Source organism: Panulirus ornatus, chromosome 68, assembly GCF_036320965.1.
Source record: "Panulirus ornatus isolate Po-2019 chromosome 68, ASM3632096v1, whole genome shotgun sequence".
NCBI classification, from domain to species: domain Eukaryota; kingdom Metazoa; phylum Arthropoda; class Malacostraca; order Decapoda; family Palinuridae; genus Panulirus; species Panulirus ornatus.
This window is the reverse complement of record NC_092291.1, coordinates 21169717-21186690: the sequence shown is the minus strand read 5'-3', so window position 1 is coordinate 21186690 and position 16974 is coordinate 21169717. Positions and strand designations below refer to the sequence as shown.

General features: G+C 48.1%; 1 protein-coding gene across 1 annotated transcript in view; it reads right to left on the bottom strand.

Annotated features, from left to right (window-relative positions):
• Positions 1 to 222: 222 nt before the first annotated feature.
• Positions 223 to 16974, bottom strand: part of LOC139747356 (uncharacterized) — a 42816-nt gene continuing 26064 nt past the window's right edge. The window contains 12 exon segments of the mRNA XM_071659563.1: positions 223 to 451; positions 1995 to 2095; positions 2487 to 2565; positions 5441 to 5655; positions 6503 to 6607; positions 7367 to 7503; positions 8034 to 8586; positions 9600 to 9680; positions 11507 to 11628; positions 12456 to 12621; positions 14476 to 14666; positions 15788 to 15919. Coding sequence (XP_071515664.1) covers positions 223 to 451; positions 1995 to 2095; positions 2487 to 2565; positions 5441 to 5655; positions 6503 to 6607; positions 7367 to 7503; positions 8034 to 8586; positions 9600 to 9680; positions 11507 to 11628; positions 12456 to 12621; positions 14476 to 14666; positions 15788 to 15919 — 2111 coding nt within the window.

The following is a 16974-nucleotide window of genomic DNA, read 5'->3' as shown; positions in this document are numbered from 1 at the left end:
CTGGATGGTGTAAGACGCCGATGTGGCCCCTCGGAGTGTAAGAACCCAGTTCGATGCTTCTCTGTTACAAAGACGTAGACCCTTTTAAGTTCGGTGTTGGTGTGTATGAGGTTAGCTGGCCCTGTACACAGGTGATGGATGGCAGCCTCCTCGGCTGTAGGGAGATTCACACCGTCCCGGACGAGGCCTCAGGGTCGCTCGAGCCGCTTCGAGTAAGTGGCTTCACATGTCTTTGTAACGATAGGTGTCCTCTTCAGGTCGGTGGTCCTGGGGGAGTGAGGACACGCGCAGCAGGCCCGGGAGGGAGGTATACCAACACGCCCAGGCAACGGCAAGACCGTTACAGTCGAAGATACACAGGACCCAGTATACATCCTCATTGGTTGATATCAGTTCGTGGTTCTCACCCTCGTCATCGTCATCACTGCCACCCGCGAACGTCAGCAGACGTCTGTGTCGTCAGGGGAGCTCCCCATAATGATGTGCACCGTAGGAAGGTGTGCAATTGCCCATCTGTATTGCACGGGGAGGGAGTTCTACGTTCGTGAGGGCCCCATCTCGTAAACATTATGTACTATCATGCCACTTCTTATTTGCTGCATTAACCCTGGCCTTGGTGTGCGTGTGTGTTTGTGTTTGTGTGTGAGAGAGAGAGAGAGAGAGAGAGAGAGAGAGAGAGAGAGAGAGAGAGAGAGAGAGAGGGGGGGGGGGTTTGTCTCAGGTTAACATGAAGGGCATGTTGGTATTATAGGAAGACCGGATGTGTTCCTGAGTATGACTGAGACTGTGTAGAGCAGTGGTCGCCAGAGTTTGATCAGGAGGGAAAGTATACACTTAAGAGTGAAATGGGGTTTAAAAGTTTCCTGTAGTCTTACTAAGCCTGGAGCAAATTGGTTGATATACTTCAAGCAGAACACACACACATACATACACACACACATACACACACACACACACACACACAAATACAGAAATTGCAGTTACTATTGGAAGTGTTTATCGATTTTATGTTTAAAGTTAATCCTCTAATGTTCCATGTAGCATACGTACGTCCACGCGTCATTAGATCCCATTTGAAATTGTATTTATTGTTTCAGTTGTAAAACATCTACATAGCGCGAGCGACCACTCCTGTCAGCGGCCACTCATATTCCTGCCTGGATGACATCAAACTGTAGCATGGGGTCCAGTGCCAGCGATTACCCAAAACATACACCCATCTTGGCTGTTGTAACATTGGTAATTCATTATCTCCATAGTTTTTTTGTTTTTTTATTTAGAATGATGCAGTCGGACGTTCTCAAGAACGGATGCATACTTTCACATGGGAAGAGCAGCGGGCGTGATAGGAGATCGATTAGATGATTTCTGTCTCTCTTAGAGAGTCATAGGGTTTGTACTGTGTGGGAGAGAGAGAGAGAGAGAGAGAGAGAGAGAGAGAGAGAGAGAGAGAGAGAGAGAGAGAGAGAGAGAGAGAGAGAGAGAGAGACTTGCTCTCCTGAAGTCTGCCACTCACGGTACGTATGATGTGCGTGACATAATAATCGGATCATTTCAAAAACAGGATAGGGTTCCCCGGCCATTGTACATGGAAGTGTTGACTGGTGGACGGTGGGGAGTCCGTCCTGGGACATGAGTGTGCTCTCCGGCGTCACGGGGTGGCCCCGGGGGGCGGCGGCCCAGGGACGCACAACCCTTCCAACCCTCGGGGTCCAAACAGTTTTTGGCTCTTATTCCCCAGGGTATAACCCGAGGAGGGCCACATACTGGTTGTGGTATAACCCGAGGAGGGCCGCATACTGGTTGTGGTATAACCCGAGGAGGGCCACATACTGGTTGTGGTATAACCCGAGGAGGGCCGCATACTGGTTGTGGTATAACCCGAGGAGGGCCACATACTGGTTGTGGTATAACCCGGGGAAGGTCACATACTGGTTGTGGTATAACCTCAAGATTGTACCCGATATATCATGTTATGCAACGTGTGATTGTACTTGGGTTCTGCCCATACCACAGGACTGGCTTCTGTCTCCTGTTGACTTGTCTTTGCATCATGGTCATGACTCAGCAGGTGTGTGGTGCCCTGCATGTTCACCTGTGGGTCTGGATATCTTTTATATCTGCTTACGATGTTTCATTTGCATGACCTCAACGAAGCATTTGGTTCGGAGGATTCGTTGTGGTTTGAAGCATTCTCGCGTGACGGGCGTCCACATTACAACACCCTTGCCTCGTTAAACACAGTATTGTTGCCCACACCACAACCCGAGGACTTTCTCAGCACAGCTCTTGACCACAATTTTTCCACAACCACCGCTCGTCACCCTCACAACAACACAACCCCCAACCACCACCACTCCCCACGTCAGGACGTTTCACAGCACAAATTCTTTCATTACAGTTCGTCGTCACACGATCGTCCCGTACGCCATCCTATTCCACACCATACCCTCCCTCATCTCCCTCACACACCACCTCTGCCATACCTTGGTCAACATGCCTGCATGACCCTGTTCGTACCCTCCTCTGGGGATGCTGTAGGCGTCTACAGATCGGCCCTGTAAGCTGTATGGAAATCGGCCCCACAACTCATTTTTTGGTACCAGTTCCATACTTCCCCGCACATCCAATCTGGCGCTTTGCTAATACTAACACAACTGTGCTGATTTAGTCCATTCTTATAATGTGATTCCCACAGGAAGTGAGTGGAGAGGCTATGTTATTTCGTGTTCCCTCTGTAAATGAGTGAGGAGGCATGTGTTATTTCGTGTTCCCTCTGTAAATGAGTAAGGAGGCATGTGTTATTTCGTGTTCCCTCTGTAAATGAGTGAGGAGGCATATGTTATTTCGTGTTCCCTCTGTAAATGAGTGAGGAGGCATGTGTTATTTCGTGTTCCCTCTGTAAATGAGTAAGGAGGCATGTGTTATTTCGTGTTCCCTCTGTAAATGAGTAAGGAGGCATGTGTTATTTCGTGTTCCCTCTGTAAATGAGTGAGGAGGCATATGTTATTTCGTGTTCCCTCTGTAAATGAGTGAGGAGGCATGTGTTATTTCGTGTTCCCTCTGTAAATGAGTGAGGAGGCATATGTTATTTCGTGTTCCCTCTGTAAATGAGTGAAGTGTATTTCATTTCATGTTTTCCTATCTCCTGTTCCTTCAGTGAACGAGATATGAGTCTTGCGGTCACTTATTTTACCTCGGTGGATGAGTAATGCTAAACACTTATTCAACCTCAGGGTGTGGGGTGAGTGACCTCAGCGCCCACAACTTCTGCAGCTCGGAGATCCTAATACCCTTCGGTAGGACTTGCCTGACATGGACAGTGACACCAGCACCTCACAGTAGACGGTGATGCTACATAGCAGTGAATTGCAAGCTTGACTGACGGGCTGGGAATGGTATCTAGTCTATTACATGACTGCTAATGGATTGCTGTCGCGATAGCCTTAGTAACGAGTTCCTCTCATTCTGTTTGTCGCCATTTGACAACGCTGTGACGTGTGTAGACGAATGGTATTGTTAGCCATCCAGTTGGGTGCACGGTAATCTTGAGGTCCGTTACTTACGAGTTCTATCCTGAGGTTGGCGGCTGGCCTTCTCCACACCACAGCACTCGGACCACCTCCACTTTGACGTAGGGTGACCCTTGGATTTCTGCCTGCCTCCAGGTGTGAGGGGTCCTGAGGGCTGTATGTCCCTCGAGTGGATGGGGTTCCTGGGCTCAGGTGGATATCATTTACAACTTTTATTAGAGTGGAAGTGTAGCAGGACGCTGCAGGCAGGAGATACCAGATGCCCTGATACAGTTTGTTCGTTGTTATTGTTGGTCGTATCTATATTGGCTTTCTTTCCATGATACGTGCGAGGTATTGTAAGGGGACGCTCATGAATAATCATCATGGACACACTTGCCCGTGGTTCAGGAGATACGTGTGTGCACAGACTTGAAGGATTGCAGATCTCAGCATCTGGAACCTTGCTGCTGAAGTAACATTGGTGCCTCTAACATCATCTAGGATTCAAGTCACAAATGAACTGGTCGTGATCGTTGGGAACACTTAACTGCGTTACACACACACACACATACACACACACACACACACACACACACACACACACACACACACACACACACACACATACACACACACACATACATATTCCTTTTCTTACATACTCATATATGTCGATGGGAGTGGAGCTCCGGTGAGTATGGTATAGGTAAGGGAGAGGTGTGGAGAGTGCTTTATTGGTAAGGAGGAGTCAGACGACGCAGCAGACGGTAAGGGGAGCGGCACTGTGCCCAAGATACTGGGGAATCCGAGGATGATAGGCGGTGGTGAGTCGGGTGGTGAGGAGTGGTGGAGATAAGCTACTGCTGATTGAGTTCTGCAGTGTGTGTCTGGCAGTATGAGAGTGGTCGGTCGAGTGGTCGGGGGGGGTTTAACGATGGTAGTGATAGCTCCGCTGTGTCAAGGTGAACGAAGGGTAGTGTGTTACAGAGGAATGAATCGTCTGAACATAGCAAGGTGTATTTATCTAGTTAATAGTATGAAGGGTATTGGATTACAGAGGTATAGATCGTCTTACCATAGCAAGGTGTATTGGTAGGATTAAATGCTATCAAAAGGATACTGTGCGGTGAGGCAGAAGGTGGATCATGCAAGGGTAGAGGGTTGTGTGCCCGATTTCACATTAGTCGTTGATCTTCTGGTACAAAAAAGGTGGCCTTGGGAAGGAGTGAGGCAGAGGAGGCCGGAGGAACGGCTAATGTCTCTCGCAGGGTATCAAGAAGAGGGCAAGAGGGAGCCGTCAGGACGAGTCATACAGAGATGCACTCACGTGTCTGGGGAAACATTTATACCACTGGAGAGAAATTGGGACTGGGTGGCTTGTTCTAGTATCATCCATTTTCTGTATCAAAGACCCGTAAGTTTAGGGTGGACGAGGAAATTCAGTATTGACGAAGGCCACCATGCTTATTTTGAGTCTGACATGAGCAGATTTTTTTTTTTGCAGGGCCGTACAGGGTAGGATACATGTGGCCTCTGTTGCACTGCGTGTAGCCTTCTCTCAGAACCTGTGTGAATTTATAAAGGCTAGTCGAAAGTGCCACCATGGCCCACATACTGTCTCGTTTATCAATTGATATATTTTTCTTTATCTCGTAATGGGAAGATAGTGTTTATGCTCCTAAGTAGATTAATTCATAGACTGATTAATAGATTAATAAATCCACAGTATTTGTACAAGTGGTATTCAACATTTGTTGAACTATAGAGATAGGGTGTATTATCTCTGGCATTTTATGTCGACCCTTGAGCACTACGGTACGACCCTTGAGTGTGATGGAACGACCCATGAGCATGTTAGCTTAACATCTGGCCTGGCTTTGATGGTGTAACATTTGACCCGACCCTTCAAGGTCACGACATTGTACCGAAGAGTCGTATTGTCGTAACTCAAGGATCCTACTGTCATGCTTAAGGGTCGTCCCGTCGTGCGCAAGCAGTTCAGGTTGTTGGGTTGCATGACGCTGACGGGCAGAGTGAGCAGGGAGGTGATGTTGGGATCGCTTGTTTTCGAGTGTGCAGCCATTGGCTTGGCTTGACCAGCCAGCACCATTTGACTGGCGAAGTTATTGTGAGTTGGCTCCTGTAAGTCACACATGTTACGTGTGCGCTTCCTTGAGACACTCGAAGGATGGTGCCATGAATAGCCGTATGTGAGATCTGTTATGGCGTGAAAGACACAGATAGGTCATGTGTATGTGCAGCTGTGAAGGGATGACGTTTTGGTGCATAGCCTTCGTGTATGTGCAGCTGTGAAGGGTTACTTTGATCGAGAGTCCTTGAGTATGTGCAGATGTGAAGGGTCAACGATTTGATCCAGTTGCTGTGTCTTTACCTCATTCATCTCCTCATATAGCCTCATTATTCATGTCATTATTCAACATTCCTGTTGATTAATGTCATCAATGAGAGTCAGGACAAAATCCGTGTATGTAAAGTCTCTTTTACATAGAGTTTCATTGAGCATGTAACATACCCTCCCTGGGTTTTCCTACCTGGTTCAGCAGGAGGACATTAGAGGAGATACCCTGGAATCATTCCGTGTGACAGTTAAAGAATACAAATGGCTTTTGGTAAAGCACTGTAATTATAAGTGGGCTTACGGGAGTTAAACCTTTTATCCAATTCTAGCTTGTTGTGGGACCGAGCCGGTGAGAATATTGCCTCCACACCACAATATTTATAAGCCGATGTTGGCGAAAATGCTCGTCCTGGAGAAATTGTCGTTTTAGATGTGATGTTGTTCGTGCCGACGCTGCAGTTGTGTTCAGGAGTTGTCTGTCGGCACCGCAGCAATCCATTAACGTACGACACTGTAGGAGGGAACCTGTATTCTGAAGCAAGAACCCACGGCACACATACAGACATTTGCCAGTAAAGTCCTCACAACCAGACCCCTATACGATTGCCCTTCCATTAGTAAGGATTACCTCGTGAGCCCCGTGGTCACCGCTGGATTCATAGGCTAAGCAGTAAACGCCAAGTCCAGCCAGTATATAATTGGATTGCAAATCTGGATTCTCAAATACCCATACCTATCGAAGGGGAAAGTCTTTGTTATACGTGAAATTCATCGAGCTTGCGTTTGGTCTGATCCTTCAGGAATGTTCTTTATTTAGATATTAATGTATTCTTTTAAGTAAGAGTCAGGCAGAAATAGTATCAACGACATGAATGAGGTCATTATTGTACGATCGTGGAACAAAGTCTTGCATCAGGCGTGATCGAGGCATTACGAGAACCCTCTGTGTACTGTGTAGCTAGGCAGGCAAAGTGGGCTTGGTATAACGAAGCAGTACCGAACCTCCTTTATCGCCAGGCGGGGACAGAGAGCTCAATACAACGAAGCAGTACCGAGCCTGCTGTGTAGCCAAGCAGGGACAGAGAGCTCGGTATAACGAAGCAGTATCGAGCCTCCTGTGTCACCAGGTAGGGAAAGAGGGCTCGCTATAACGAAGCAATACTGGACCTCCTGTGTGACCGGGCAGGTCATAGACAGCATAGGAAGAGGAGAAGGTGGCGGTTGGACCTGACACCGAAAAATGAAATCCAGACATCCAATATGAGTCATGTACTTTAATCTCCTCAATGAAGTGACTTTATATCAGCAGGTTTGGGCTTTCCAAAACATCTCATAGTACATATGTAAGTATTTGATCCACATTTACTTCAAAGGAGTAGAGTTTCTACACGTCTTTTGGAGTCAATCATATGCGATAATTTCCTGCTACAATTTGCATGTGACGTGGTTCCTGGGAAATGTGATAACCTGAGGCTCCGGTAAGGTTGGTTACCTCCCACTGGCCGGGAGCCCAGGTGGTCTCTGGGCCCAGCTTAGGCGTGCCTTTGAATGGCGAGACGGATTGATCCACTTCCGTCGCACCTCGACAGAGATACAGCATTTCTCCAGTGCAATCGGCTGCTACTTGCACTGATAAGGATTTGTGAACTTGTCCAGAGGCACTTCAGTAGCTATTTATCGGTAACATTTTCCGTTTACTATGGTATAAGTTTCTTATCAGGCAAGGTTCATATCAGTGCTGGGTATTTTCCTCGAGAATATCTTATTATTTCATGTGTATAGATGTGTCACTTGTAAATGTTTCTCAGTTTTCTTTCGATTGCATTATCATGCTCGATTACCATTCGTAAATGTCATTGTCAGAAACACTTTTGATGTAAATTTTCTATTGAGAATCGCCGCTCAAAAAGTAGAAACTGTCTTTAGAATTAGATCTAAGTCTACCATTACTGTTTCAACAACTTCACCAACGAACGTGTAGAGAGGATTATGGGCGACGGCAACTTCATGGTGTGTGGCGTGGAGCACTTGCTTCACTCACATTCAGGCCAGCAGTCCCGGGCTGACCTGCACTCACTCCTTCGTTCAGTTCGTAACACTTCAGAAATGGCACACGCACGAAATAAATTAATAAATCAGTCAATATATATATATATAGCCTCCGGCGAGAAATTCCTGTGGTGTATGATTTATCAGGTCCTGAGGATGACTGAGTAGCTGAAAAGGAGGCAATCTCGACTCTGAATCTGGACTCACTGTTCCATTCTGTTGGCCATCCACTGTAACATTGTTTTCCATAGTCTGGGATGTCTCCTTATGTGACGAATCAGTGTGTTGAGCCTCAAGCCTCCGGGACGGGGAATGCAGTTGTGGTGGTCGGGGCCGGTGTGGTAATTGTGGAGGATGGAACACCTGCGTCTTCTGCTTCGTCGGCTGTGGATGTTGAGGGCGAGGGACCGGTCCATTTGGATGATCTTCCCTGCGGTAGTGCATGAGTCTGGTGAGGTAGGAGGGCCAGTCGAACTCCTGCCTCCTTGTGGGGTGACCTGTGAGGTCCCCCTGGAGGCTAGCTTGTCCCGGGCGGGTGTGGCTTGGGTCATACAAGAGTGGGTGGGACGACGCCAGTCGCTGGTAGAATGGTGCCTGGAGGAGTCCCTGACGGTTGGTCATCACGTGGTCTCGGTGAGGACTGAGGTGCGGTGAGAGGGTTACCTGGAACATATGGCATTACTTACTGTAACAAATACGGTTCTATCATCCATGCATTACAGGTAACGAGATACTTTTAAGTAGGAGGATGGCCGAAGAAAATCTGGGGAGTAACTCTTTATGATCCTCCGCTACAGGATCAGGAATGATAGCTCTCAGTGTGCAGTTTTACAGCACGAAGTCCAGCGGGCATTAATGAAAGTGATTGGATTAACATCTCACGTAAGTTCAAACATTACTGTCGCCACTACAACCCTCAGGAATCCCTAACTTTAGATGGTGGTTAAAAAGGAACTCGGCTGCGGCAGTATTTTTCATTACAGACTTAAGAGACGGAGTCATATCTAAGGTTGGTTCTGAGATTCGTCTCCAGAAACAAGCAAGGACCTTTAGCTTATCGTAAATTAACACAGGGTTAGTTCTGGTGTTGGTCTACTTCGACAAATCTCTCATCTTGATGTTGACTGTCAGTGTGTTCGTAGTTGCCAGTGTGTTTGTGGTTGCCAGTGTGTACATGGTTGTCAATGTGTACCTGGTTGTTATTGACTAACTGGTTGTGAGTGATTACCTAGTAGTCAGTGTGAACCTGGTTGTCAGTGTGCACCTGGTTGTCGCTGACTACCTGGTCGTGAGTGTTTGTACCTAGTAGTTAGGATGAACCTGGTTGGCAGTGGTTACCTGGTTGTCAATGTACCTGGTTGTCATTGATTCCCTGGTTGTGAGTGTGTACCTAGTAGTCAGTGTGAACCTTGCGTTGTGTAAGGCATATGGTGTTGTCTTCCAGGAACCTGGATGACTCGGGGCATGTGTACCAGCTCCACCGTGTCAAGGCTGGCCAGAGTGTGTTCTTACGCCTCATTGTGAAAGTGAACAAAATTATGTATGCATTGCACACGTATGAGGTACATATCTGACCCCCCAAAATACGGTAAGAGTTTCCATTACTGACATGTCTGAGACATGACTTGCATGAGCTAAGGCTATGGCAGGAGGGTCAATACTGAGGGCTGGCTGACCTTCAGGATGGGTGGGGGAGGCAGGGTAACCGGAGGACGCTGGCTGCGGGTGTCCGGCAGCGCCTGCTGCAGGCGGGTGTCCTGTGGGAGAAACACCTCGTTATGAGTTATTGTCAGGATATTGGTGGCTGTACGTCACGTACCTATGGACAAATTAGAACCAAATTTAACAACACAAAGAAATTTATGCCTATTTTGATAAAGCACCAGAATCATGCACTCCCAGGTGTGCAAACTGCTCCAAGAGTCCAGTTACTTCCATTATTCACACCTGTAACTTGGTCAGTGTCTAGAACCCAGACTGTTTTAGTCACTGACAACATTCCAGACTGCCAAACGCTCCCGGTTACCCAAGTTCTTCCAGTCCAGCCCACTCTTAGACCTGAGATCCAGAATCCCCAGCTGCTACAAAAATCAAAACTATGCCGGGAATCAAAGCTGCTACCAACCTCAAGTGCTTTTGGTGCTGAAAATCAAGACTACCCCTAACTCCAAGTGTTCCAGGGACCGGGAATCAAAGTTACTACCATCCTCAAGTGTTCCAGGGACCGGGAATCAAAGTTACTACCATCCTCAAGTGTTCCAGGGCCAGGGACCGGGAATCAAAGTTACTACCAGCCTCAAGTGTTCCAGGGACCGGGAATCAAGGTTACCACCAGCCTCAAGTGTTCCAGGGCCAGGGACCGGGAATCAAGGTTACCACCAGCCTCAAGTGTTCCAGGGATCGGGAATCAAGGTTACCACCAGCCTCAAGTGTTCCAGGGACCGGGAATCAAGGTTACCACCAACCTCAAGTGTTCCAGGGATCGGGAATCAAAGTTAGTACCATCCTCAAGTGTTTCAGGCTCCAGGAACTAAGGCTACCACCAGCCTCAGGTGTTCTTGGTACCGAAAATCAAGGCAACAAACACCAGCCCAACGTGTTCCCTCAGTCTCAAGTGTCTAAGGTTCCTACAAAATCAGTTTATCCGCCTGCCGACAACCGTACGGGACGTGGCTGTAGTGGGAAGTGTCATGAAGGTGGAGGATCAGCAGTTGATATGATGTTCCTCTGCTGGTAATATCACTTTATGCGTGTCACCAGCAATGAAATGGCTTTTGCATATCAATTCTTTTTCCAGTGTTATAGTGTGTTAGGAAGATGAAGAAGATTAGTGTGTTCAGAGGTCCTTTATGCTTAGTTGCCGCCAATATGTCCCTAACATGTTTGTCTGGCGGTCGATGTGCGTGTTTCCTCCATGTCATTCAACATCTTCACTACGGTGGTACCATCCTTAAGCATGATGGTACCGTCGTGCTACAAGTAGCTAAGTATCGCTCAGTGTTAGGTTGTTGGTTGGCTCAAAGAGTGAGGAACATTTGACAATATTCCCTGCCATCTCTTTCCCTTCCTTCCTCTGCCCCTTCTCTCTCTCTCTCTCTCTCTCTCTCTCTCTCTCTCTCTCTCTCTCTCTCTCTCTCTCTCTCTCTCTCTCTCTCTCTCTCGTCCATCAGTTGTCGAGACTGCATTCAGCCGCGTCTGGATGTAGGTCATCCCTCAGCCTTATGTCTCCCGGTCATCTGTCTTGAGGGATTGTGATGGCATGCAACTCCCTGCTGGCGGACTCTTCCTAGTCCCACCCATCTGACGGAGGGTTATGCAGCAGAGGTGGCCATGGGTTCCCATGATGGAACACAGTATAACAAGGAAACAGCTGAGGACAACATAAGAGAGCCAGGAGAGAACAAAGCAACAAATGAGGAGAACGGACCGCTGTAATACCAGAAAAATACAGCATAAGCAGAAGAGAACATTGAAGAAAAGTTAAAAAAGAAGCATCCACTGATGATAAAGGGTAGACCTGAAGAAGTGCCAAAAATACCCGAGACAAATGAAGTAACATTTACGAACAAGGGACCTGACGTACCTGGGGGACGCAGGGATTGTGCTGGTAGAGGATCTTGAAGCCTGGCCCATGAGCCTTGGCCATGAACTTGTGAGGGATGCCGGCGTGGAACTCCAGTGCCACCACCCTGCTGGTGACGCGACCTGCCGGGAGCGGGGGACACAGGAAGAACATGGTGGCATAGGAACTGCTCAGGGGCATGATACACTTGGTGAGAGGGTGGGGTTGGGGGAAGGACACTTGACTGACGGTGGAAGAAGTGTGTCATGAAAGGTAACCACTTGAGCAGATGGTATGACCCTTCAGCACGTTGGTACGACCATTGAGTTCCAAGGTACACGGAGGCGCTACGATCTTGGGATATGATGGCTTGGCCTTTATCCTTAGCTTTCAGATTTGATGTCATGTCGTCGTCGTTCTCAATGGTCGTTTCATCGTCCTGGGGGTCGTACCGTCGAGATCAAGGGTCGTACCACAGGCCTTGAAGGGATTAAAGAGATGCACGAAGGAGGACAGAGGTCAAACGGTGACATGAGTTAGGTTGTGAGTGGGTGAAGGGTCATTATGTGTGGGGCTGGTAACCTATGGTCCTCCAGGGAACCAAAGGTGTGCCACAACCTGGCTACCCCTCCGTCCGCCCCAGACCTCACTGCATAAACCATACTGGGGTATGGAGGGGAGAGGTCCCTTGCCTCGACGGTAATTAGGAAAGATACCGTGATTATTGTCAGTGTCTGTGGTGAGGTGCTCCTTTGTATGTTATCTACATCTCTCATTGTACTCTTGCTAGCTCGCGTGCGCGCGCGCACACACACACACACACACACACACACACACACACACACACACACACACACACACAAATAACTGCATATACAGCCAAACAAACATACGCACAGATTTCTGTTCCATTCCACTCATTCCTTTGCCTTGCAGTTTTGTCTCCGTGTCTGCGGCAGGCAGTACTCACTGGTGACGGGGCTGGGGGCGGCGGCGCCGTGGGTGTGGGCCAGGTGTCCACCACAATAGCGGTCGTGCGAGGCGGTGTAGAGGCTGCCGTCGGCCGAGCCCTCCGGGATCCGTAGGTAGTCCCGCACGCAGTACAGTGAGCTCATTCCCGACCGGTCGAACGGCACCTACCGGCACACAACCTCATCAACACCTGATCCTGTGTGTGTGTGTGTGTGTGTGTGTGTGTGTGTGTGTTACTCTGTATTTGTGTTCGTTGCTGTGCATGGATGTACATTATGTGTTTATATGTGTGTGTCAGTGTGTATGTTTATTTGTATTAATCTATATGCAAATTTGTAGCTATGAATACAAATATTGTACTCGTACGGACGAAAACCTGTGTTGACGAAGGACACATCCAATCTCAAGTTGTGACGAGTTTTCTTTTGCTTTTGTGTCAGGAGTAGGAGGCGGAGGCAGGGGGGGGGGGGTGTATTGCCGTTGTTTCGCAGTATGCTGTGCAGAGTTTACGTGAGGCAAACGCTGACGCTCGCTGGGGACACCACACACACACACACACACACACACACACACACACACACACACACACACATACATTATGGACCTGATCCTTAACGCACAGTTATGGAGGTTTGGATGCCCAGTAGGGGTTCGAGGCATCGCCTGTAAGGTGTTTCACGTTCATAGACAGAAACACGAATACTGTGAGTGTTTTGAGACAACGAGGTCAGTTAAATTCGATGTTATAATGAACAGTATCGTCCCAGTCAAAGGGTGTGAGTCAGTGTATCGGCTACCACTATGACCCCAGAACAAAGAGTTCTCACCCTGCGTCAGCACTTGGTCTTACCGTTGAATTTCTGTTGGCCTCGCAGAGAATAGGGTGAGGTGGAGGAGTTGCATGATAGGATTAAAGATGAGGGATGAAAGACACCATTCATGTGGCTCCGAGCGGAGGAGGAATATGGGGCCGGGACTGGTCCCGTTCTGGGACTACAGGGTAAGGGGCAGGGTAGGACCGGACTGACCCCGACCTGGGACTGCAGGGCAAGGGGCAAGACTGGTTGCGTCCCGGGACTACAGCCTCTCGAAGCTCGATAATGCTGGACCTCTGAGGAGCAGAAGTTCCCATCCGGAACGTTTTCTGGGTATGGGGATGAACGACACTCATACGTTTATGGGACTGGAGGATGACGATGGGGAGGTGAACGTCCCACCCCATGACCACTATTCGGGGAAGAGATGGAATGGGGTGTCCCACCCCAACCAGCCACCACATTCCAGCGATTAAAGAGCCTGAGTAGTGAGTGGGACTCCATTCATTCAGGGAGTGAAGGGAGTATGGGAGTGGAGCCCCATTATATACTAGGGCAGCAGGGCCGCGGAGATTTTCTTTTTCTTCTAGGGGGAGAGGGGGATGTATGTCTCCCACAACTATCTATCCTGGGAATGAGGAAGTGGCCAGGTGGCAGAACCCGTGGCCTGACGCTATGGGAATGCTAACACTGGCCGGGGGGACGGGACGGTGGCAGCGGCTACCTGTTGCTCGTACCTCCCCCGACCCTCCAGCACCTCAGTATTGTCCACATGCCTCACCGACCTGTGCAGATCAGTAGCTCTCCTGTGCCCGAGTATCAAGATTCATATCACTCAGAACTTGTATTTTTTTCTGGAGGGATCTGATGTCCTTACAGATTCAATTTATATCCATTAGTTTTGAGAGCATTGTCCACCATGGTCACAGACCTTGAGCTTATTTAGCTACTTTACCACTGACTTGAAACCAACCGCTGCTCATTCTCATATTGTCATGCCTTCATATAGTTACGGTACTGTGATATTTATATACCTTAATGTAATATCTTAAATATTGCTCTATTGCCGTTGCTTCGCAGTATGCTCTGCCGGGTTTTACGTGTGATTATGACTCGACTTTATAAGGGATGAGAATAGTAGATTCGCTTATAGTATTTCGATTCGGAACGGCCTGAGGAAAGGACAGTATGTGTTAGTCTCACCTCGTCTGTGTTGCCGTATTTCTCTATCATGAAGTGACGGGGCTGTGACGTGAAGGTGACGGAACAGGTGCCGGGGGCGACGCCCAGGCACAGCCGGTAGTGCTGGTCCACGTAGTACTGGCCGTCGTCGAAGCTGAAGCTCTTGAGAACTCCTGACGACTCCGGGAAGTACTGGAAGCAGCCGGTAGGAGCTGTGAGGAAGGCGAGGGTAAACTTAGATACTGAGGCAGGTCCAGGAGAGGTGCGGGTGAAGACCGCCATCATGGAGGAAGCACAGGCAGCGCCCGTGTGGGGAAGGAGATGTAAGGATAACAAGTGTGTACGGGAAAAGGAATGTGTGGAAGTGTAGGGAGGGATATGAGTATATGGTGTTAGTAAGATAGGGTCAGGGGAGCCGTGGAGGTGTTAAATGGAAGGTATAGTTTGTGGTGCGAAGTCTTAGGGACGAAAGTAAGGTAGACGAAAGATAATGAATTAAAGATTATGTATTTTGAGAGAATGTGATACAAGAGAAAACATGAGACCGCGAAGTCCAAGGCACGAGGTCAGAACAGTAATGGTTTAGGGAGAGTTAAGAAGGAGGCAGTTGAGCAGTCAACACAGTATGTTTATTGTTTACACAATTGTAAAACTTTGATAATATTGTCCATTAGTGACTTATATTCTATGAGTAATAGTACTTATTTTTTATGAAATTTCAGCCTAATTTGATATTTCAGAATTGTAGAATTGGTTTTATTTACGTATTTCAATGATAAGCCATCCTTCCTCATGGGCACGTACGCTCGCATATGTAACTACATATTTTCAGTTACTTATTTGTAGTGTACTGGGAAGGAGTTCTAGACTTGTGGAACCCCATCTCTCGTGTGTGTGTGTGTGTGTGTGTGTGTGTGTGTGTGTGTGTGTGTGTGAGATTGCTATTCGTGTGTTGGAGAAGAAAGTTTTACTGTACACCCGTGTTGTCCCGTCCCTTAACCCTTTTTATATGTGCCATGTGTTATAATACATGAATGCATACGTCTGTGTTGTGGATGACAAGGCATCAGTTATTACTATCATCTCGTGTTCCTGCCATCCACGAGTGTTTACTGTATGTTTGGCCGTGACGTCAGGCCCAGCAGACCCTTGAACATAGCACCACTATGGTTGTAGCATAGAGCATCCCTCACTACTTTCTATGGCTCCGTGACTGTGGTAGACCTGGCTACCCTGTAGTTCCATGATGGTGAGAGTCATGGTGGTGTGGCTTAACATCAGGTGGGTCTCCTGACGGAGGTGTATTATGACTGGAGCTACAGCAGGGTCTTACCTCTGAGGGGTGAGGGATTGAGGCAGTCTATCTGGGTGATCCAGAGCCCCCACCGGTAGCTGAGGCCCGCTTGCGACGCCACCGCCACCTCCACGTAAGGTGCCGGCACGCCCTCCTCCACCTCCAGGTAAACTGTGGCCACGGGAAGACGTGAGCAGCAGCAGAGTTCAGTGGGCGTGTGCAGTTATTTGGTCAACAATTAAGATATACATTAGATGCTTATGACTACAAGTAATGGAACTTTTTGTACATATAACACTCGTGAATAACAGAAATATAGACAAAAAAAATAAAGCCAGTGATATGGCTTTCACCACAAATTGTAAAAAGAAAAAGAAATATTTTGCCTTGAGGGTATTTTGCTAATGCTTAATTTTATGTTGGCTGTTGTCTCTCAACATGTATTCCACTCTACTGGTTTTCTTTTTGGTCTATGACTGCTGCTGCCTTGACTTGCACACAAGAACCACGACTCTTATGGTCAGCTACACCGCTCTCTGTTTGTATGACCTCCAGATCTGCATGTGTGGCTACTGTTGACACCACGACCTGTGGCTCTGTAGCAGCATATCCACAACCCCTGGCACTGCCAACGTCATCATTACCATTGTAACGTCTGCCAACAACAGCTGTCACTGCTGATGTCATTACGCTGTTACCACTGCCCTACAACTCCCAGTATACATTTCACTGAAGTGCCACCATTTTCTTCAGTGTGATGAATCAGTGAGCCCGACGGTACGACCCTTGGGTATGTTGCCGTGACCTGAAAAGTCGAATCAGATTTCGGGCCATCATACCCAAGAGTCGAACCGTCGTGCTTGAGGGGTGATAAACATTGATCCCCCATACCCGGAGAGAGAGAGAGAGAGAGAGAGAGAGAGAGAGAGAGAGAGAGAGAGAGAGAGAGAGAGAGAGAGAGAATCATTAGCATATCTGTACGCGTTCTACTCCAGGACCAGTCTCTCTCTCTCTCTCTCTCTCTCTCTCTCTCTCTCTCTCTCTCTCTCTCTCTCTCTCTCTCTCTCTCTCTCTCTCTCGTAAGATATGAGAAACACCTTTGGTACAGGATTGCTGTTACGTCTTACTGGTATCAGTACCGCTGGTTTTGTTCCCCAGACGTTGTTTCTACCCTCAGGAGTTGTACTGTTTCCTCTTGGATTAGTCACTCTGTGAACTACGCATAC